The 23942-nt window shown below is 34.7% G+C and overlaps 2 protein-coding genes across 2 annotated transcripts; one reads left to right on the top strand and one right to left on the bottom strand.

The window, feature by feature from the left end:
• The first annotated feature begins 311 nt into the window (after positions 1–311).
• LOC135630711 (glycine-rich cell wall structural protein 1.0-like) lies at positions 312–1300 on the top strand. Its single transcript, XM_065137866.1, has 2 exons — positions 312–749; positions 800–1300. Exons 1-2 carry the CDS (start codon positions 312–314, stop codon positions 1298–1300), a joined length of 939 nt encoding a protein of 312 aa, XP_064993938.1.
• A 740-nt stretch (positions 1301–2040) lies between these two features.
• LOC135632141 (adenosine kinase 2) lies at positions 2041–9915 on the bottom strand. Its single transcript, XM_065140593.1, has 13 exons — positions 9757–9915; positions 7693–7746; positions 7310–7356; positions 7194–7225; positions 7007–7108; positions 6840–6907; positions 6380–6456; positions 5549–5646; positions 5378–5448; positions 5035–5101; positions 4843–4965; positions 2850–2910; positions 2041–2464 (listed from the first exon to the last, which is right to left on the bottom strand). The coding sequence occupies exons 1-13, from the start codon at positions 9837–9839 to the stop codon at positions 2322–2324; spliced, it is 1026 nt and encodes a 341-aa protein (XP_064996665.1). The 5' UTR covers positions 9840–9915; the 3' UTR covers positions 2041–2321.
• Positions 9916–23942: the final 14027 nt, after the last annotated feature.

Here is a 23942-nt window from a genome sequence, read left to right as displayed (position 1 = left end):
ACAGTTCCAGGTCATCTGAGGCCATTGAGATAATCCTCCAAATCTCTTGCCGTAAACTGCTGGCCAATTAATTCTCCATCTTTTCACCTTACTGCAAAATCGAAGACCAACCAAACCGCACTGATGTAAACCTGTACAAGTGAAAGAAAAGTTGCCACAAATAGCTTCCAGCCAACCATCGTCACCATCCATCTGCCCAGATAACCACAAACCAGTGTTTCCAAGAATTTGATTGAGATGGCCTGTGTTGGCATGAGTGATATCATATATAACCCCTCTTTCACTACATCCTGCCCTCGTCGGCATAAATCATGGTCCATGATCTCCACCCACGGGATGACAGCAAACACAAGCGACACCACTGCATCCACCAAAGCCCTCGCAAAAAAGAACCCCAGGAGAGCCTCATCGTGCGGCCCAGGCCATGGGTTCAAGGGCGAGAGGAAGAAAGGCATAAGCTTGACCTTGACGAAGAGCATGAAGAGCACATTCTGGTCTCGGACATCGGCAAAGAACCAGATCCACAAGAACTGGACGATGGCGTCCCTCGCGGCCCACCTCCAGAACACGAACTGCGTGAGCCGTCACATCCCCAACCGAGCGCCGGAATAGATGGTCTCCGTGACGGAGACCGGCTTCCGAAGGTGGAAGGCCACAGTCGAGAAGAAGACGGCGCCGAAGGCGGACGTGTAGGCGAGAATGAAGCCCATGATGGCAAGGGCGTGGGTGGAGGAGAGGAGGGTAAGAAGGTAAAGGATAGTCGTGACATCATGAGGATCGAAGCCGAAGCCCGGCCAAGAATCCGGATATCAGGGGCCCGATCTCCGTTGTCGTCGACGCCAACAGCATCGGCGGCGTCGGGGAAGGAGAAGAGGAAGGGGGAGGATGGGGAATAGTCAGGAATCCTAATCTTGACTCGGTTGAAGGAACTCTGGAGCCCAATGGAACCGTTGCCACGGAGGAAGAGTGCGAGGAGGGAGGTGTTACCGGCGGCGGAGAGGCGGCGAGCGGCGTCGGAGGAGGTGAAGTGACCGTTGTCGTCGAAGGTGCCGAGGCGGGTGAGGTGGATGAAGGGAGTGCGGCGGCGGGCAGCGGGGGGAGGAGGAGGGGAAGGGGGCGACGAGAAGGAGGAGGAGGAGGAGGAGGAGGGGGGCAAGGAGGAGAGGCGGTGGAGGAGGGAGCGGACGTCAGGATCGCCGTCGGGGAGGGAGGAGAGGCGGAGGCTGCCAGCGAGGAGGGCGGTAAGGATGAGGGCAGGAGCGGAGAGAAGGGAGGACAGGGAAATGCGGCCGTCCGGTGATTGTGATTGAGCCGCAGCGGACCGACGAGTTGTGCCACGGGCCGTTGGCCGCTTCTTTCTCTCAAAATCGTCAATTACTTTCTCGGTTTATGGATACATGTCTTTCTAAAATTATGTTCTTCGAATCAGAAAAATATATATATTATTAATTTAAATCTTACGAGACCTTAATAGAGAATATTCTTAGGAAATTGGTAATAGAAGATGTCTATATTCTTCATCCAAAGCAAAATTACGTGCGTCCAATCCTAAATCAAAGTATGCAAGTGGAGAAAAGGAAATATAATAACAATAATAATAATAATAATAATAATAATAATAATAATAGAAACACAATAATAAAGAGACTGACGTGAAGCTTATGACCAAAAGGGCAAGGAGCGAGCTCGAATTCAATGATTAACCAATCCAAAAAGACATCTAAGAACAAAGAACATGAAAAGACATCTGAGAGGTACTTCAATGTTGCATAATGAGGAGGCATCACACAAAACGAGCGTGTGTTTATATATATATATATATATATATATATATATATATATATATATATATATATATATATATATATATATATATATATATATATATATCCAATTGTGACGTGCAATTCCGGATTTAAATAAAAAATTTTAAGCATGAAAAATTTTAGTTACACGTACACATGCAGTAAATGACTTGTAGACAATAAAATGCTTTCAAGTGGACTAACTGCAATAATTTACTTAAGAGCAGCCACAAAATAGATAAAGATTCTCTTAATGATTAGATATTAATCCCATGATAAAGCAACAAAAATGCTAGTACAATGCACCGATGAATAATGATTGCTTAATAGGGAAATATAATGCCTGAAAATTTGGAAAATATTGCCCTCACCATCATCTAATAATGGCAGCCGAATGACAATAACCAGTTTGGAAACACAAAACAGCATAAGGGATAGACATTATTATCATTCTGAAAAATAAAAGGTAGGATCGATGACTGGCATAGTTTGCTGCGGCAAAACCACCAGGGAGGTTCACTTAAAATCAGGCTTCTCTGGGTAAGTGCAGCCTGACCTCTGAATTATCACATTTGCGGCATAACAACCGGCTCTTACGCAGTCCTCGATGCTCTTTTCTTGAACCAACTGGGACAAGAATCCTCCAACAAATGCATCACCTTCACAATGCAAGTCCAGAAATTAGAACAAAAGCAATGGTGGACCAAATCAAGGATAATTGGGTGGACTCCTTGTTGGATTTGGTTAAAAATTAAGCAGCAGTATCATGACACTTGATCATCTTTTGTTTCAATGCCCTTAACATAGCAAAATAAGAGAGGCTCCATACAGCAGACCCAGTGGTTGGGATGTTGTTGCATCCAGAATCAGTAGGATGAGATGCCAAATTCCTTCAAACTAATGCCTCAATTTTTACTGATATATCTTGTTGGTTCTAAACCTAAAATGTTCATTTTGAGAAAATAGTATGTTCAACTTAATAAACAAGATACAGAACTTGCATGTTGATGGATGAGATTCTTAACTCAAGGGAAAAACAATTACCTGCACCATTGGTATCAACCAGCTTCTCCTTTGGCAATAGGATCACTGGGAACAATCTCACCTGTTATCAGGATGGAATGAAAGAAATCACTAACAGATTGTTTATAGAAGCAGAATAGCATAATATAGCAGATAGATGAATTACAAAGTTCATGTTGTAATCATAGATGACTAATAAGTGCCAGCACAAAACCTGATATCCCTTTCTCATATTTATTTAGAACATACCTAGCTAATCGTGAGAATATTGTACCCAAAAATATTAGATGAAAAGATGTCAAAGGATTTGAGGCCATACCCCAAGCAACTAACACAGTTCAATCTGTGGGGTGATTTGAATAATTGTAAAATACATAAGAATTGAACTCAGAAGAAAACGGAAGCAGTTTGTGTGGTATAGCCATGCCTAACAATGTCAAGGCAAAAACCATTAGGGGTATAAAAAAAGTATATTAAGGTCTGCGAGGTGTCAGCTACAGTGCATTAGTTGAGTTGTATTTAGGCATCAAGAGGAAAGACATCCAATAGAAACACAAGTTTCAGGAACTATATCAAATATGCATAATAACAGAAAGAGAACCATTATATCAACAAATCAACTCTTAATTATTCTGAAACCAAGCATTGAAGGTTTCACTGTTGGAATGAAATGTTTTTATAGTATGGTTTCTGGTTGATTTTTTTCTTACAAAATTTCAGGAAAATTGAAGAAATGAAAATATAACAGAATCAATATATTGCTTATCTATTAAAATTTTATATTTCAGTAATCTAAAAATCATACTAAAAATTTAAAATTAAAATTGGTGTTCTTATCTATTAAAATATTCAAGTTTATAAAATCAAAAGGTTCCTTTGTACTTCAAACTTGTACATCTCTACTTGCTTTTGTGAACTTATAAATTGAAGTGAACTCATCTCAAGACTATTATTGGTCATTTATGGCTAATAACTTTCTAGTATGGGGGTTGGCTATCAATCAGGTTTATTTTCAGTAAAATTTCTATTTTAACCAACAAGGATGTTTATAACTTGCCTTGGGGGAATCTGGAGAAGATTTAATCACTAGAACAAGTTAAAAGAATCACAAATTTTGTAATAAAAAAATTAATTTGATCCAGAGACAGTCTTTAGACAACTTTCTTAGTGTTGGGACCTAGCTCAAAATGAGGGAATCTGGAAAAAAATGTGCTGCAAAAAAAGTGGAGAATCAATGCTGGAATGAAGAACAAGACACCGGATGAGTTTCGGGAGCAAAGGTGGTGCATATACAGCCTCAATGATGAAACTCAATGACAGGTTTTTGTTTCCATCCAATCCATACAACATTAGATAAGCAAAAGTGTTTGACCTAAAAACAGTAGAAAAGTCCTCTGAAGAAAGGACACTTGCAGATTAAAAAAAAAGAACAAAATGATTGATAAATTTCTTTTTTTTTGGATATCCATTGAGAAAATTGAAAATTCTGAAACATTTTGAGACTCCTATTAGAATATATATATATACACACATATACACACACACACACACATACATACACATATATACATATACACATACATATATACATATTGAAAATTCCGAATTTTCTTCTCTGTAATATTTATTTTTCTTTTTTCCATTATTGCTTATCTGTTTTCTATAGTACATGTTTTAGATATAAAAGGAAAAATCTTGAGATATTAAATTTCCAAATTACAAGGATACAATTTCTACAGGTCACATTTTGTTTGCATTGGCATATGATTTGAATAAGTTCATCTCTTCTTTCAGTATTCTCTCCTCTTATCATCCTACTTTGCTCATAAAGACTGAGTATGCAATGTCTCAATCAAATAATTGTGCTACATTTTAAACATATTTTCTGTTAATTGATAATTTTATATTGATTTATTGCAATTGTTTTTACACGCCTTAGCATTGCATGGTATTTTTTCTAGTAGATTGAATGCACCACTTTGTGAACTGCATTGTGATGATTAAGAAATCTAACCTTTCCATCCTCAGCGACAACTACTGGATCACAACCTTGAGTGATAACAGTAATTCTTTTGTGAGTTCCTGATGCCTTTGGCAATGCTGAGATCTTTAAAGCAATCTCCTCAACATTCTCAGTCTGAGTATTAGAACCAGTCAGGCATGATTGATACCATAAGCTAGTACAAGCAAAATGAAAGATTGTTACCTCCCAACCGCGAACTCTTGCAAAGGTCCTTGCTTCAGTTTCATTCCCAAATACATAATCTACATACCTGAAAATTAAAATAGTACATAATTTCCATGTAAGTGACCATGTGATCTTTGGGAGATATCGCTAAAGCATGGGTCAGTATAATAAATAGGAAAGTAAACAGTTTCATCAATGACTTATAAAAACCGAATTTGGTGTATATAGATTGCATGCCTTTTAAGAATGCAAATAATAGTGTTATATTGTGAAAGGGCAACGATGTACAGGTCAATTAACTCATCAGTCAAAATTGTTGACAGAAATATCAGATGACACTTGGAGAGGGGATGACACTCACGGCAGAGCTTTCTCTTGAACACCTCGGAAGAATTCACAGATGAAAGGAGCAGAAAGGTTCATCATGAACACCTATAGACATGGAATGTTTGGAAAATAAAAATATGTCAATGAATAAAGAAAAAGCCTCATGGCCAACATGAAGTTTCTCGTAGCCAACATGAAGATGTACCTTGTTATTGGCAGCAGCATGCTCAGCTACAAGTTGAATAGAATCAGGAGACACCGTGAGGAAAAAACCAGCTATGTAAATGTACTTGGCCTTTTCAACTGTCATAGTTACACAAAAACTACTTGTCACAAGACCAAAACTAATGTATTATTCTCATAGTTTAACAATCATAAAAGCAGTTGAAAATATAGGAAAACTTAAGCAGGGAAAGTAGCCTTTAGTCCAGATATGGCTTTGGCTTTGGATTCTATTATAATCCATAAAATGTTCATGAGTTCAACCGTGTATACCTTGATAAAACCAAAGAAATTCTAGAAGGTAGTGCCTAAACATTTGGTAATCATCTCAACTTTTCCATTTGCTAGGAAAAAGTTCCAAATGAATTGGATCAATATTTAGATATTAGGCTAGATGTGAAAAAGGAGGTCAAAGATAATAATAAAAATTGAACCTTCTATCAAAACCAAATTAGAAATACTCTTGTAGTAAGGCTGTTTGTGAATATTGTTATGCTTGAAGTGTTAGCAATGGATACCCTAGCATATGTGCTGAAAAGCTGATGATGATTAGATGACAATGGCATAGACTAAGTTTACCGGCAGCCAGAAAGAAAAGGTTAATTATGCACACAGGTAACAAGTAGAAAACCAGCCTGCCTGTACGGCAGTGGCTTGTCCGCACACCAACACATGTGATTAATATTTCTTGACAGAAGGTATCTATCCCTCAACTTCAATGAGAATTCAGTTGTGTGCATTACAATACATCACTTGTGCATGATATAAGCACCAAAAGAAGCATTATGAAAATACAGGCTCAAGACAAGTTTACCCAATGCAAAGTTTTCTGGTCTCTTTAGGTGTTCGATTTTATAGCAATTCGCTGCAGACAAATTAGCAACTAAGGACCTGTTCATCATCAAAAGATGGCATCAGAAAGACAACTACAGCAGATACACATAATGACTTGATAAAACTAAAAGTGAAAAGTGAAAAAATGAATGCCGTCCTAGAATCAAGGTGGTCTTGCAATCATCCCAAACTAGATGCTGAAAATTAAAAAAATTACAGGTCACAAATGATAGAAAGATATATGCAGGCAATGCACAACCTTTTGCCATAAAATTCAGCAGCATGTATGCACAAGAAAAAGTATATCATAAAAACACATCCAAATTCCACACTAGAGAAGAATAAGATATGGACACATAATAATCAGTCACCTATCATGCAAGAGATATTCCTTACCATATATGTAGTAAATTTAAATAAGGGGAGAATCATGAACTCACCTCTCACCACCAACAACACAGACTGCACATGTACCAGTGGGGGCAGTTTCATCCTCATAGTAATGAACCTGTGAAATAAAGATTGAAGCAATATTTACTTAAGAATCATACAGAAGAAATACAAACAACAATGGAGGAGAACATAAAGGAACAAAGGGTAGACTTACATTAACACCTGCTGCTTTCGAGTTCTTCTTCATTTCCTCTCCAAACTTATCCTTTCCAATGCATCCCATATAACTTGTTGCACCAGGAATTTGAAGCATCCACTATACAAGCATGAAGTAATGACTCTGTTAGAATCGATCATTTCCATAAAGCTATATACAGTGATAACTTGACAATAAAGTATACCTGAGCAACCCTGATTGAATTCTGCGTAGCCCCTGAATAGATACAGTTAAAAAATAACATAGATGTTAACATAATCCTTATGGAAAGAATTGTTATGATTAAACACAATGTATTACCTCCAGCAATATATTCAACATTGTATTTTGTAGATAACTCATCATACCTGGTCCAAACAGGCAAAACTTAGCTCATCATGTTAAACAGCCAAACAGAGAATAAAAGTAAATTTCACATTTTTCTGAAAGCAAAAGGAACCAAAATTAAAAATGAAAAACTAAAAAGTTGCTAGCATCATCATATATACAAAGGTTTAAAAGGAAGAATTTCATGATAATAAACATGACATGTTCCCTGCTATAATAGCTTCAATTTCAGTCTAGTATCAAGAAGTTACAGTAATTAATAAGCCCCTTATACAAAGAAAAAAGAAAAAAATAAAATTATTTATGGAAGATAATATGTTATGTGATAAAATATAGAAAGAGTAACAAAGACCTACATTGGCAAATGTTTTTCCTCTGCAAGAATTGCATCATTCAACTTAATGCCAAACCTGAAACATTAAGAAAACATGTCTTCACATCAGATACATCCACAGTATCATATAGTAGAGATGTAAGCTAAACCCACAAATGATCCTTATCAGAGCTGTCTACATAATCATAAAGCAGAAATCTAAGTTACACTCACAAGCAATGAGTTCAACGTCCAGTTTATATGCCAATAAGGCTATTTTTTGGTAAGGCACTGGCCATGGGAACTATTGCAAGCACAAAATATATAAATAATTAGCTGATCAAAAAGAATATCACAATTCAGTTTTGGATGGGGAAAGAAGTGGAAAAGGTGCACTAGAGTATAAGAACCAGATCTTTCAAAAAAAAATAAGCAAAAAAAGTATAAAAATAAATACACTAGCAATATGATCTATGAACTCAGTGCAAAGTAACACAATCTGACCAAACTGAATCTATGATCAGAGCAGAAACATACAATTATAGAATACAACAAAGACAAAATATATTGACAAACAGTGTTTGCCATGAAAAACGCCCCAAAACCCAAATAAATTATAATGAAAAATTCAATCATCTACGTAAAGATTATATTATGTAACAATGATAAACAAACAGAGAAATGGTTGAATCTACAAGTAGGGCAAGGCAGAAACATGTTAACAGTGAAAACCGCATCAAAGTAATGCAAGCATGCCTACATGATTACAGTAGCAATGATCAGATAAAGTAGAAGAAAATAAGTTTTAACTCGCATCAATGAGTCATGTAAATGTCAATCAAGCCATTTCCAAACCCACAATTGGAATGATTTGAACAGTATGAAGTTATTCAAGCTTAATTTCACGATGTAGACCATCGTAAGTTGTAATATAGTGCTACATTTCTCAGGTTGTAGATCTTAAGTTAAAGGTTTTACTGATGATTTCATAACTTGAACAATCTTAAGATTAACAAAAAACTGAAAATTTTTTCTGATTAATTTCATATTAGACACGATCATTTATACACTTAAAAAGTATCAAAAGCACCAAAAGACAGATGCCTTACAGGCTTAATGAGACAGATGCGTCACCTAACTTAGTTGATAAGGACCTTGACTCTTAATAGCAAGGTCTTGGAATCAAGCCCTGCCTTCACCACTTACCATTTACCAAAAAAAGAAAAAAGAAGAAATCACATAAAGTACAAATATTCACATGTGAGACAATAAATTAGGATCTTACTATATAAGGTATTGCGTTATACAAAATAATGAACTTGTCATTAATAGTATCCAGATACAAAAATCAGTTGTGCGACCGTATAAGGAGGTTTAGATCTGGATTGGGCTTTCCAGGTCGTTAAGATGACAATGAGAAATTTAAGTATTTGCAAAAGTAAAAGAGATTTATGTATTTACGATCAGAAAAAAAAAACCCTTAACAACTCAATGTTAAATTGCAACAAATAATGCATCCAAGAACCATGATCTAAAAGCAACACAATACATGTCAAAAGATCTAGGAAGTATTAGCTCTGTACTGCAAACAAAGAGCTAAAATAATCAAGGAAAACATGTTGGGGAATCCAAAACACACGAAATTTCCAGTTTTACGAGGAGAAACAAGGCACAAAACAAACGACGAGGAAACAGCTTCCATCAACAACAAATCACATTCCGAGAAAAGAACGAACCATATCACACAATCTTGCAAAACGGCACGAACATAAAAAAATCCAATCACCTCCACAGAGCAAGATCCAAATATAAGAGTGCTTTCTTACAATACAAAAAACCCCAAACAACAACCCGACAAATGATTCAACATCAAAGACAAGGCAGATCTCACAGAAAGGTTTAAGTTTCACCAGATCCTTGACCAAAGTTAGCTGTCAGATCTCAATACGCTCGAGAACAACAATACTGGAACACAGAACGGCAAGAAGAGTTGGGATCCGCGGGACAATGAACCAAGATCGGATCAGAGAGCGATATCTAAGCTGAACGAAAGGAAAAGGCCAAAAGGCACCACAAAAGAAGAGATCCAATGGAAGGATAGGTTCACCTGCTGAGGAACTCGTCGTCGACGACGGCAGAGATGTCGAGGAGGGGATTCCCCATCCCCAGAAGCACCCCTTCGCAGGCCATTTCCCTGTTCCCAGCAAGCGAACGCGAGCTCGGCAGCGTGCGAGGCGGCGAGGAGCAAAATGGAAGTGTGCGAGGGGGAAGTGTTGTGAGGCTACGATTTATAGAGGAGCCGATGACGGAGAGGGTGATCGTCGACTTTGGATGCTACCCAACCACCCCGGTTCGGGATTAGGTTGGTGGGTGGGTGCGACCCAGACCGGACAGTGTCCGGTTCAATTTCGAACCACAACGCACGTGCCAAACACAACGAGATTGTAACATTTACATACTAAAAATAATAAAATTTTAATAGTGAATTGAGTTCCATATAAATAATATTCTCCAAAGTTTGTGGTTACATATTCATCCCCTTTAATTTTATGTTTAGCGCACATGAAAAACTCAAAAACTTGTAGAGTGACATTTATGATATTGTAACTTAAAATTGACATTAATGTGCTTTCCAAAATGTTATATATCTTTTGATTAATTTTTTTTTTCAATTTTTAGTTTAAATATAAAAAAGTTAAGTGACGTTTGTGATATATCTATCTTATCTAAGACATACTGCCTTTTCAAACTCATGGATAAATAGTGGATATCCCAAGTTTATTGGAAGACACTAATGAGATTGGCATATATGAAGGATTTAAATATTTGAAGGGATATATGCATTAAAGACATACTGCACATTTTTGAACGGATTGAGCTGAATCAAAATCATTTTGTGTATAAATTAACGTAAAGCATATAATGACATGCAAATGCTCTCTAACTAATATGATGATGAATCAAAAGACATATATATTCTTTATAACTTTGCATATTGTTTTAAATAAGATATATATATAAGTATATATGCATGATAAAATGACCTAAACTCCTTGTGCCACTTGATATTAGTAACAATTATACCAAGATGATGAAAAGTAGGCTAGAATCTGTATCTAACAACTAAAATTTAGAATCTAAACAAAATTTGCAGGTAAATTAATAACACCATAAAGATCATGGGGAGATTGGAGTGGCAAAAGAATACTTCCACAAGAACTTAGATAATATATATGATATCTTAATTTTGTGTAAGGTCAAGTATGTGGCTTTCTTTTTAGGAGTTTAGTGCTAAAGCAAGGATTGGATTCCCTATTTGAATCCAAACAGGGTTCAAGGCCGCACTAAATCTAAACTGAGACATGGATGGAGATCATGACTTAGTTGATGCTCAAAACACAGGTGCAATAAAAAGCCTTTCCAGTTCCAGTATGCAAATACTGGAACTATGTTGACCATCAAGAAAGTGTGATGATCTTCTATGTTATAACTTGTGTGTTTTCTCGGTAGTCATATATGACCAAAAATGAGGTTTAATATTATAGTTGGAGTCGTCAAAATAATTTTTCTGCGTATAAACACCAGACTATGTTTATCAAAATAAAAATTCAAGTATCGAACAAAGTCATCCAAAGATAGAAAAGAATATTACTTGCAGGATTCTTAAGGTTCGAAGAGATCTAGATTTCTTTCTCCATACAGCCACAGTGACACTAGATAAGGGATTACTTCTACAATTATCTTCTCCTATTTCCCTCGAGAAAATAATTACTGACACACAATGACAGTGTTTACGAGGCTAACTTATGGTTGTGGATCATAATAATGCCTCTGAAATTTGTGTACTATTTGCTTTTTGATTTTATATGCTATTTTAAAACAAAAACTTCTTTTCATTTATGTTTTTAGGAAATCTCAGCACAGTTCCTTCTCATTTTTGTTCAGGCCGCTGTGATTGACTAACTTAAATCAGTATTCCAAAGCTTTAATTCATATATATTCGAAATGGGACCTGTGCTTCAGTGCTGTCCGATTGCTGGCTTCATTTATGGGGCCGTAGCAGGCGGTATAGATCCTCGAGAAGGGTGCATATTCTACTGCCAATACGGATACTAGACGGCAATAACTAGGTTCTTTATGGTTCATGCTTGGGTTAGATGCTGCAAAGTTTAGTATGTGAGCATAAAAACCTTATTATTATATAAAAAAATTTAATATAAAAATTTGACATCAAATAATAATTTATTTAAATTTATAATATGTATCTTTTGATGATTCTCAGAAAATTTTTTTCTAATATGTAAGTATATCATGATCCAATCTAAAGATCACAACGATACCTCTCTATAAAGATAACTAGATGTATCTTCTTCTTCGATGGATTTAGGGATAAAATAGATATAAGAAAAGATTTATAATCTCTTATTCACGTGACTAAAGAAAGATAAAAGAATATCTATAATTTCTTAATTATGTCACATATCTATATACTCTATCCGTATATAGTCTTTAAAACGTCATGTCTATAAATATTTATAAACAAGAGAATAAGGTCTAGAATAAATAATTATAAGAGTCTCTCTCATCAAGATCATCTCCTAAATAATTCTATCATAGTTAGACTTCCTTTTCCATTGACTATAACTATAATCAAAACCTATGTCATAATATATCTTACTTAATTAGAGAAGGTTACATAATCTAATATTTTTATGTTTGGCTCATTAATTAATAAGATATAAAAGGGTTAAAAATTAAAATATAAATAAAATAAAATTTATTTAAAAATAAATTTATCTAATTAGATTCTAAATTTTGAAAATCATTTATATGTGCATAAATTTTAAAAAATAGGTTAATAAATCTAATAAATATAATAATACCACGTTAAGTCTGACTTCTATGTATCACAATACTATTAATCCTTTCTAATATAGTCTAAAATAATCTATATAATTTATCTTATCAAGATAATCGTATCATCACATTCAACCATAATATGTACATAAATAAATATGAACGGATATCATAAACAAATAACTTTAAAAATATAAACAAGAATATTAATTATAATTTTCACTCAAATATGCATCATTATATCTTTTATGGGTTACTCACAAACCCATTTATAAGAATATGTTCTTTGTAAGTTTTAAATGAATAACTCAGTAATCAGTATAGTGAAACTCAAGTTAGTAATTAATATTAATTATTTATAAACTTTTTATCTAATTATTAAGTACTTTATATTATAATTCATAAATCTGTAATGATACTTGTCTTAGATAAGAAAAATATTGTGATATATCACAAAGTATCTTTAGCAATTTGATAGTTAAGTTTATTCATATAAAGTCCTGAGATAAAATTTTACGGTTATAAAGCTTAATTAGTAGCCTTAAAAGCATGCCACAAAATCAACTTCTATTATTAATAATATAATGATGTATTGCTTTATATTTTTCTTGTAAATTACCTCAAGTTGATATATATATTAACCGTAAAGTGGACTTTAATAAGGTAATTTTTAAAATTTGCACCTAAAAAATATTATCATTTCAAGCTGATCTAATTTTAGACATGTGAGCATATGATCCTTCGTCCTTTTCAAATATCTTATTACTTTCTTTATAGTCTTTTAGTATTTTCATTCTTGGGTAACTCTAGTATCTACCCAATATTTTAACTAAAATTGATATCTAATTTGGCATAGGTTTAAGCATATAATAAACTTTCAATTGCACATAAAGAATATTTTCTTTATCTGTTTTTTTCAAGTCATTTTTAAAAAGATTTATTTTGATTAATTTTTTTTTTATTTTTATCATTTGTTGAATAAGATTGTATACTAAATCTCTCTAAGACTCGGTTAATATATTCATTTTGAGATAAACTTAGAAATTCTTAAAATTTATCTCTAATTATCTCAATACTAATAACATAATATGTCTCATTCATATCAACCATCTTAAAATTATTGGTGAGAGATTTCTTGGTTTAGTATAATAAACTAAGATCACTATTGGTAATTAAATTATTATCTATATATAATTCTAATATAATAAATTTACTCCCATTGATATTTAGATATAAATATTAATTAATAATATTTTTCTTAAACATTAAAGAAATAATGATATTACAAAACTTTATATAGTATTTGTTGAAAGCTTGTTTAAAGTCATAAATGGATTTCTTAAATTTATATACCAAATTTTATATTTCTTTCATTTTCTTTGTGAGTCATTTAGGTTAACACATATAAATCTATATTCCTAATACGAAAACTTATTTTCACACCCTTATAATATAACTCAAAATCATAATGAACCACTAATACAATGATAATTCTTAACGACTTCATTTAAAAAATAAAAAAAAATCTCAATATGGTTGATGCATTTTCTATGAGTAAAATCTTTGATCATAAGTTATAGTCATTATATTATTTGATGTTACCCTTTTAGTAATATTTATATAACAAACTCTTTTTATAGTTATTGGGCAATTTGATGAGTTCTCAAACATTATTCTGGTCATTGATTTTAACTCTTCTTTCATTATATCATAATAATTTTTAGAATCACTATTTTTAATAACTTTATAAAAACAATGAGGAATCCTTTTGATTCTTATATTATAATCTGATTCTTGTAGATATATCACATAATCAGAAATGATAGATCTTATTTTCCTTTGAGATATTCTCAAAACTATTGATTATAGTTATTCTAAAAAACCATTAACAGTAGTATGATAGTTCATTAATATTATTTTATTATTCATCTTTACCAAATCATTTAATGCTTTGGGTAATAATAATCTCTTGAATGATAAAGGAGTATCAACTTATATCTTCTCGATATCAATATTAAATTTTAAGATTTTTAATCATATTAATTTAATATTTTCTAAGAATCTTACATTACCAACAACTATCCTCGTACTATGATTAGGATAATAAAATATGTACCCCTTTAAATTTTTTTAGATAAATAATAAAATATCTAAAAATAGTTCTTGAATCTAATTTCTTCAATATTAAATATGTAAATATCTTCAGTTAGGTTTCCTATTAGTCTACAACTCAAAAAAAGTTAATGGAATTGACTTACTATGAACCCTATTCAGAATATATATAATCATCCTTAGAACTTCTCCTCATATAGATTTAGGTATAAAAAAATAACTCATCATGCTCCTAACTAAATTCATAAGAGTATAATTTCATTTTTGATCCTACTCTATTATAGTACATTTGGCAAATTATATTGAGAATTATAATCAGATTCATCATAACTATCATAAAATTTATCACCTTTTATCAAATATGATAATTTTAATTTTTTTATCTAATTATCTCTTAACTTCATTTATGTACACAGGTGTCAATAGCTTAAGACCTTATATAAATTAGATATATATACATATATATATAGTCATATCTCAATATATTATTTATAAATATGATAAAATATCTCTCTTTATTAAAACAGAAATATGGAGTGTCCCATAAATATAAGCATATATAATTTGAATAAGTTTTTAAAACTATATTTCATCTGAATATTTGATTTAGGATCATTATAAACTCCATAATCACATTAATTATGTATAGACTATCGAATTCAAAAGTTACCTTTTATTTAATTATACTAATTTTACGACCATCAAGAGAGAGATAATATCCTAACAATTCTAGGTAAAGAACATAAATTTCTAAAATTATAAGGACATAACATATATCCTTAATATCTATCAAATGAATCATTTATAGGTATAGGTGATAAGTACCAACTATTATCGCTTTCGTTTTAAGGTGATTGCTTATAATGATAAATATTTTATTATCTTTTAATTTTTATATTAAAATAAATCTTTATTATTTGTAACATGTATTGAAATATCAAAATTAATCCACTAAGTATTATAAAATAATTTCTATAATGTTTAATTTGAAATATACAATGGTCATATTTATTTATTTTTCTTTCATACCAAACTTTATAATTCTTCTTATCTTTCTTGCCATATAAGTAGCACTTTACTATGAATATTTTTTTATAAGTTTATATAGCATTTATAAACTTAGGTGATTTATGTTTTAACTTTATTTTATTGTTACCTATTCTTTGAGTAGTACCTAAAATATTATAAATCTTTCATATTTTAATTTTAATTCTTTCGAAACACATATACTTATCAACTTATTTAATTTTTACTTATCCTTAATTTTATTATAGTAAATTTTAAATAAACCAAACTAAGAGAAAACAGAATTAGAAATAAATTATATGAAAAAAAGACTCAAATACATTTATGCCTAAAGTTCTTGAGCTTATAACTTTGTCAATCATATTGATGATATCATCTTGAATTCTTTAAATACTATCATACTGAATTTCAATCAGTTTTTTCATTAATATGTTAGCCAATGACTTGTCAATAAATTTAAATTAATTTTTAAATATTTCAGTATGCTAATTATATACTATACTAAAGTCTAAATATTATTAGTAATTATCATAAAACTAAGTCTTTTAGACTTTTTCGATCAATTATCTCAATTATTTATTCCATAAAACTTTCAATAATTAAGTCTAATCAAGGTCTAACACATAGTGTAAATTACATATGCTCAATTCATTTAATCCAAAAAATATATGGACATTTATAAGAATACAATGAAGTACCACTATAATAATATTATATTAATGATTTGAGTATTTTATGTAATGTTGAACTATTGAAATCATCTCTATTTTACTTTGGGTGAAATATTAACATATCTACTATTCACACAAAATTACTTATAGAGGACTAATATAATCCTCATAGAATAGTATTGCTATTTTTGGATATACAATCCTAGACTATAATGATATCCAAAATAATATCATCTTACCCTATCACATAATTATTCGAAGTATATTCTTTTTTGAGATTATCTAAATCTCCTAATTATAAATATCATTGGGAATATTATTTTTTTAATATTATTTATGATTAATTCCTTAATATAATTTTATAAGTTATTGATCTAAGCCATTTTAGTAGCTATAAGATCAATATGATAATATAACATATAGTTTAAAATATTCAATAAATGATAAGATATTTATTGTAATTCACATCCCACAAGCTTACTATCCTAGGCTACTTTGACAACTATCGATCAAATAAACTTTAGAGATATAAGTTACAAATAATATTCACTAATTTTTTTAATCTAATTTATGCTAAAATAATTTAACAATAATCATAATAATTATTGAGGATTAATCAACATAAAGAAAAACTCATATGTTAACTATAATCAAAACATAAATCATGACTTTATGTAAAAAAATAATTATTATTTTATAATTTTAAATATATGTATATGAATAACCAAAATAAAATCTAAGAATAATAGTTAGATTTTAATTTATCATAAGATTTTATCAATAAGTCATTTGAGAAAACTATTAAATAAAATCATATTTTATATTGAGCTATCCATAGGCTCATATATTTGAGCTAACCATTTGTCCAATTAGACCTATTAAAATTAAAAATAATTAAAATTAATTTTTATTCAAAGTTTAATTTTTCCTCGAATTCGATCTAATTAATAATATACTTTATAGTCAAAATATAGATATGATCAAGTCTAATCAAAATATTTAATTAACATAAACCAAATTAATCAATTTTATAACTAATGACATAATTTAAAAAATTTGAATTTTTAAAGGATAAAACTATAATTTTAACTTAGGATATATAGGAAATTATTTTGATTTTTGAACATCAAAATTAGAAAGTAAATAAAGGGACACATATTATAATTATCTTATTTTTGAGGGATAAAACTATCCTTTTGGCAAAAACCATAACTAACCCATTCTGCGCTTGCTACGTAAGGTGTAACCACTGCCTACGTGAGGTACCATAGCTGTTGTCCTTGGTCATTGTGCAAGGCACTATGTTAGAACCCTTGCAGATTCTAAACTTGGGGTTGATCTCTTTAGGGGATCGGCCTCCTTGGAACTCTATAAGGGTTCCTTCCTCCAAGTTGCTGCTCAAAGGCTGCAGAAAAGATTCATCTATTGCTTATGAAAGAGAAGGAATACATGGCTATTTATAGGGCTTCTAAACCCTAACTCCTAATAGGACTCCTACTCAAGACTCCTATTCCCTTACAACTCCTAATTCTTCTCTAAGAAAAAACCTCATAACAGAATGTCCCTCTCAATTAGGACTCCCTCTCAATTAGGACTCTCCTAGCTAGAGTCCTAACAGAATGTCCCTCTCAATTAGGACTCTCCTAGCTAGAGTCCTAACAGACCTGCCCTCTTCAAATCAGCCTTGTCCTCAAGGCTGAGATTCCATGAACTCAGGGAACCGGGTCTTCAGCTCCTCATATGGTTCCCATGTGGCGTCTTCAAGTGGTAGATTATTCCAATGCACTAGTACTTCAGTAGAGGGATGTCGGCGACGCATCACGATCCTGCGATCGAGGATGGCTTGTGGTTGGGCTTGAATTACTGCATCCTCCATTGTGTTGGGCAGTTGGATCTGGGGTGACTCGTGTTCTCTCGACTTGGGCTTTAGGCATGATACGTGGAAGACAGGGTGAATTTTGGCATCCTCAGGTAATTTAAGTCTGTACGCCACGGCTCCAATACGCTCTGTGATCTGATAGGGCCCATAAAAACGTGGGGATAGCTTCATGGAGGCTCGAGTGTTGATAGAGAGTTGCTTGTATGGTTGTAGGCGAAGATATACCCAATCTCCTACTAAAAATTCTCTTTCACTTCGTCGTGTGTCAGCTTGCTGCTTCATTCTGGCTTGAACGGTAGAGAGATTATCTTTTAACAGTTGTAAGAGTTTGTCCCTATCAATCAATTCTTGGTCAACCTGATCTACCTTGGCTGAGCCAATTACATACTTTGGAATCACAGGGGCTGGTTGACCATACAATGCTTCATAAGGGGCACATTTTGTAGATGAATGATATGTAGTATTATACCACCATTCGGCCCAGGGAAGCCATTTCGCCCACTCTTTTGGTTGGTCACTAGCGAAACACCGGAGGTACGTCTCTAAGCACCTATTTACCACCTCTGTTTGGCCGTCAGTTTGTGGATGATACGCTGTGCTCATCTTGAGTTTGGTGCCTTGTAATTGAAATAACTCGGTCCAAAATTTACTAGTGAAGATCCTGTCACGATCACTTACGATGGACCTTGGCATCCCATGTAGTTTAACAATATTTTCTATGAAAATCTGAGCAATACTAGCAGCAGTGTAGGGATTTCTCACAGCACAAAAATGAGCATATTTCGTAAGTCGATCAACCACCACGAGAATCGTGCTTTTACCTTTGAAAGATGGCAGCCCTTCAATGAAGTCCATGGAGATGTCAGTCCACACTGAGTCTGGTATGAGCAGTGGTTGTAGCTTCCCTGGATTTGCCACAGCTTCACCCTTGTGCTGTTGACATACATCACATTGTGCCACATATTCAGCAATAATTTTTTTCATCCCTCTCCAATAAAAATTTTGCTTCACTCTTTTGTAGGTTCTTAGGAATCTAGAGTGCCCTGCTGAAGGTATGGAGTGCATTTCATGCAAAATGATTGTGATGCAAGGGGAGTCTGGTATAAGCACAATGCGACCTTTGTAGCGTAAATCCCTCGAATCCCAGGTGTAGTGGGCTATTGCACTTGGATCCTCCTCCAATTTTTTTATGATGTTGCTGATCTCTGGATCCTTCTTCCATTCTTCCCTAATATCCTCGAGGAGACCGGTGGTAGGAAGGGAGATGGCTGAAACCTTAGCTTGTTCAGGTAGCCGTGAGAGTGCATCTTCAATAATGTTTTCTTTCCCCTTTTTGTAAATAATTTCATAATCAAATCCAAGAAGTTTGGTTACCCATTTTTGCCGCTCAGGGGATGATATCTTTTGCTCCAAAATGTACTTGAGGCTTTTATGGTCAGTTTTAATTTGAAATCGCCGGCCGATCATGTAGGGTCTCCACCTCGTTACTGCGTGTACAATGGCAAGCATCTCCTTATCATATACTGACATGTTTTGATGGGAGGGAGATAATGCCTTGCTAGTGTATGCGAGTGGTTGACCATTTTGCATGAGAACGACTCCAATTCCGACTCCAGATGCGTCGGCCTCAATGATGAAGGGTCTATTGAAATCTGGTAGCGCAAGCACCGGCGTCGTTGTCATGGCTGCTTTAAGTTTGTCGAAGGTAGCATAGGCTTTGTCCGACCATTGGAAAGCATCTTTTTTTAGTAAAGAAGTGAGTGGTGCACTGATCTTCCCATAGTCCTTAACAAATTTTCGGTAGTAGCCCGTTAGTCCAAGGAACCCCCGTAGTAATTTCACGTTTGTAGGTTTCGGCCAGCCTTGCATTGCCTCAATTTTTGTTGGGTCTAACGCCACTCCTTCTGATATTATATGCCTAAGGTACTCTACTTTTTGCTGGAGAAAGCTGCACTTTGGTTGCTTTACAAAAAGAGTATTCTCCCGAAGGATCGTCAAAACAATCCGTAAATGCTGAAAGTGAGTCTCAAGAGAAGGGCTGTAAACGAGAATATCATCGAAAAATACTAGCACAAATTTACGAAGAAAGCTTCGAAAAATATCGTTCATGAGACTTTGAAAGGTTGAATGAGCATTAGTGAGTTCAAAAGGCATTACCAAGAATTCATAATGGCCATTATGTGTGCGAAATGCAGTTTTTGGAATGTCATCGTCACATACCCGAATTTGGTGGTAACCGGATCGGAGGTCCAACTTCATGAAGACTCGAGCTCCTTTTAATTCATCAAGAAGTTCATCCACCACTGGTATTGGGTACTTGTCCTTGACGATGATGCCATTTAAAGCTCGGTAGTCGATGCACATCCGCCAAGTTCCGTCCTTCTTGCGTACAAGTAGCACCGGTGAGGAATAGGGGCTGCAACTTGGCCGAATCACCCCTGTTTCAAGCATCTCCTTTACGATCTTTTCAATTTCATCTTTCTGGAGGTGAGGATATCGGTACGGTCGAGTGTTCGCTAGTGGCTTGCCCGGAAGGATTGGAATTTGATGGTCATGTTGCCGAGAAGGAGGAAGACCGCGCGGTTCAGCAAATATGTTAGCAAATTCAGTAAGCAATTGGGCAAAATTTTGATCTTCAATTTCTATTTTCTTCTCTTCTTGTTGTGGCTGGAGATGCATCAAAAAGCCACTATTTACCTTGTGCAAAACTTTCTCCATTCGTTGGGTCGAAACAGTGGTAACGTTGCTTCCGCGCTTCCCGCGTAGGATGATCTGTTTGCCCTTACAGTAGAATTTCATAATTAATTTAGAAAAGTTCCAAGAGACATCACCTAGTGTAGTCAGCCATTCTATACCAAGCATTGCCTCATAGTCATCGATTGGTAGGAGGAAGAAATCGGTGATAATTTCTTGGTCTTGCAGTAATAGTTTCACCTGCGAGCATCTTTGGTCGCACTTTAGAATTCTGCCGTCGGCAACCTTTACATTGAACTTGCTGCAACCTTCAATATGCAGTGTCATCCGAGCAGCAACCTTACAATTTAGGAAGTTATTAGTGCTACCCGTGTCGATGAGAACAGTGATCGGCTGTTGTTTGAGAAGGCCTCTAACTTTCATCGTTTGCGGATTTGAGTAGCCAGCTAGTGCGTGTACCGTAATGTCGGTCGGCTGTGGCTCTTCTTCCATATCTTCTTCTTCATGTTCATGGCTCTCTTCTAGATGTTCAATGACCTCTTCTTCTACTGGTTCAATCATAAGAAGTCTACCTTTTTTACAGCGATGCTCGCGGCTCCACGACTCGTCGTAATGCCAACATAACCCCTTCGCAGATCGCTCCCAAAGTTCTTCCCTTGTTAACCTTTTCGGTGCAGGGACTCGGTTGATAGTAGGGGGGGCTGAGGGCTTTAGTATTGTAGGTCGTGGAGTGATCATAGTCCTCCGGGCTTCATGGTTCAATCGCTCCTCTTGTAGTCGTGCGAAAGAGATGGCTGCCATAAGCGTGTAAGGTTGTCGCGCCTTAACTTCTCCCCGGATCTCTGGCTTTAAGCCTCAATAAAGGTCCCCAATAATTGTTTTTTAGACCAATCACGAGTTTGATTAGATAACCTTTTAAACCTGGTCTGGTACTCCTGAATGGTGGAGGTTTGTCGGATCTTTGCTAGTTGTCCGTCAATATTCTCGTAATAAGTTGGTCCGAAGCGGATCAGTAGTCTTCTTTGAATTGTTGCCATGAAAGAACTCCATAAGTGTGTTCAAATCAGTCAAACCATTGTATGACATCCCCTTCAAGATGTATAGCTGCAATTTCCACCATGGATGCATCCGCAGTTTTATGGTATCGAAAATATCGCTCTACGCGCGAGATCCAACCAATTGGGTCTCCTTCTTCCCATCTAGGGAAGTCCACTCTCATGCGCGAATAGTTGGGGTCTGTCATAGAGCCTCAACTCTCTTGGAAGTCATCTCTTTGAGCATAATGTGATTGGTTAGAGCTCTCTCCTTGATGTGATTTCTTCGGGCTTGGTGGTCGGCCCAAACTGAATTCGGTAAGGAGAGTCTGAATCTTATCCTCCATTCGTGCCTCAAAGGCTTCAAATTTTGCATTGATTGCCTCCTCAGATGCCATAGTATATGACTCCAAATCTGTGATATTAAGATCTCTCTTTTGTTGATGGGTTAAAGGCATGTATAGGTTTGATAGAAATCCGTAAAAGTTTGCTGCAGAATTGTGTTGTCTTGTAAGAGCAGAATTATCGTCGAAGAAACAATGGTTTCTCGACGAAATCTCCATAAAAATTTGAGAGATTTGAGGAGGGAATTGACAGCAATATCTCAGTTTATATGACAGCAAGGATGTCCAATTTAATCAAGAAAATTTTGGTAGTAACAGCAAGAAAATTGGTGTAAGTTACGATAATAGAATTCTCGTCAAAAAATTTCAACAACTTACGATGAAAATTTACAGCAATATAGGAACGATTTTTTTTTTTTGGATTTTCGGATAGGGATAACTAAATTGCAGCAGCAGTAAGGTAGGAAACCAGAACCTGTTGCAATTCACGGGATGATCCGCGGTGGTGGAGATGAGGGCGGAAATTTGGCAACGATCTCTTAAGCAATTGTGGGAATTGCTTTGGGCAGTTGTGGAGGGTTGATGGAAGGCAGTGGAAGGGCAGCGAGATGCCAAGAACACTGCTCTGATACCAGGTGTTAGAACCCTTGCAGATTCTAAACTTGGGGTTGATCTCTTTAGGGGATCGGCCTCCTTGGAACTCTATAGGCGTTCCTCCCTCCAAGTTGTTGCTCAAAGGCTGCAGAAAAGATTCATCTATTGCTTATGAAAGAGAAAGAATACATGACTATTTATAGGGCTTCTAAACCCTAACTCCTAATAGGACTCCTACTCAACACTCCTATTCCCTTACAACTCCTAATTCTTCTCTAAGAAAAAACCTCCTAACAGAAGTCCCTCTCAATTAGGACTCCCTCTCAATTAGGACTCTCCTAGCTAGAGTCCTAACAGAATGTCCCTCTCAATTAGGACTCTCCTAGCTAGAGTCTTAACACACTACAGCCATTGTCTGCGGTGACTTTGTGAGACATGATCGTCGCCATCATGCATAGCCATTGCTTGCGTGCGACCTCTGATGTCTAGTTGACGTTGGCCGCAACCATAAATGCTATCACAATTGTGCTACTGCAACTCCTGTAGGCAACGACGATGCTATTGTAGCTACTGCATGCAATTATTATGTGAAAACCTTTAATGTTAAAATATGAAATCAAATAACAATATATCTAAATTTACGATGTGTACCTTTCGATGGTTATCAGAAACAAAGATTTTAATTTTGAATGATATCGCCTATACCAAGTAGTACATACCGGTTCGCCAGTAGATTAGTATGTAGATAGCTCGCTATCGGGGTATCATCGATTGGGACTATTTTTGCTTTGTTACTACTTGAAATTGATCGGTAACGGTTAATTTCGACCGTCATCATCTACTACTTAGTGATATTAGTCGAGGGGGAAGAAAGAAGAGGGAGAACCTAAAGATTCGGTATCACTCTCCCTCGACGATCCCGATCTATCATCGCCCTCCCTTGCCGGATGCCGCATATGAGATGTCACCTCCTCCTCGTCTAAGATAAGGAGGCCTTGGCATTATCGACGATTTCTCCTCATTTGCATAGGAAGAAGAAGATTCTTCGTTGGGAGAAGTCTTTTAATTTATTATTATTATTA

The sequence above is a fragment of the Musa acuminata genome, chromosome BXJ3-2 (assembly GCF_036884655.1).
Source record: "Musa acuminata AAA Group cultivar baxijiao chromosome BXJ3-2, Cavendish_Baxijiao_AAA, whole genome shotgun sequence".
Lineage (NCBI taxonomy): Eukaryota > Viridiplantae > Streptophyta > Magnoliopsida > Zingiberales > Musaceae > Musa > Musa acuminata.
This window is presented reverse-complemented; position numbering and strand designations above follow the sequence as displayed.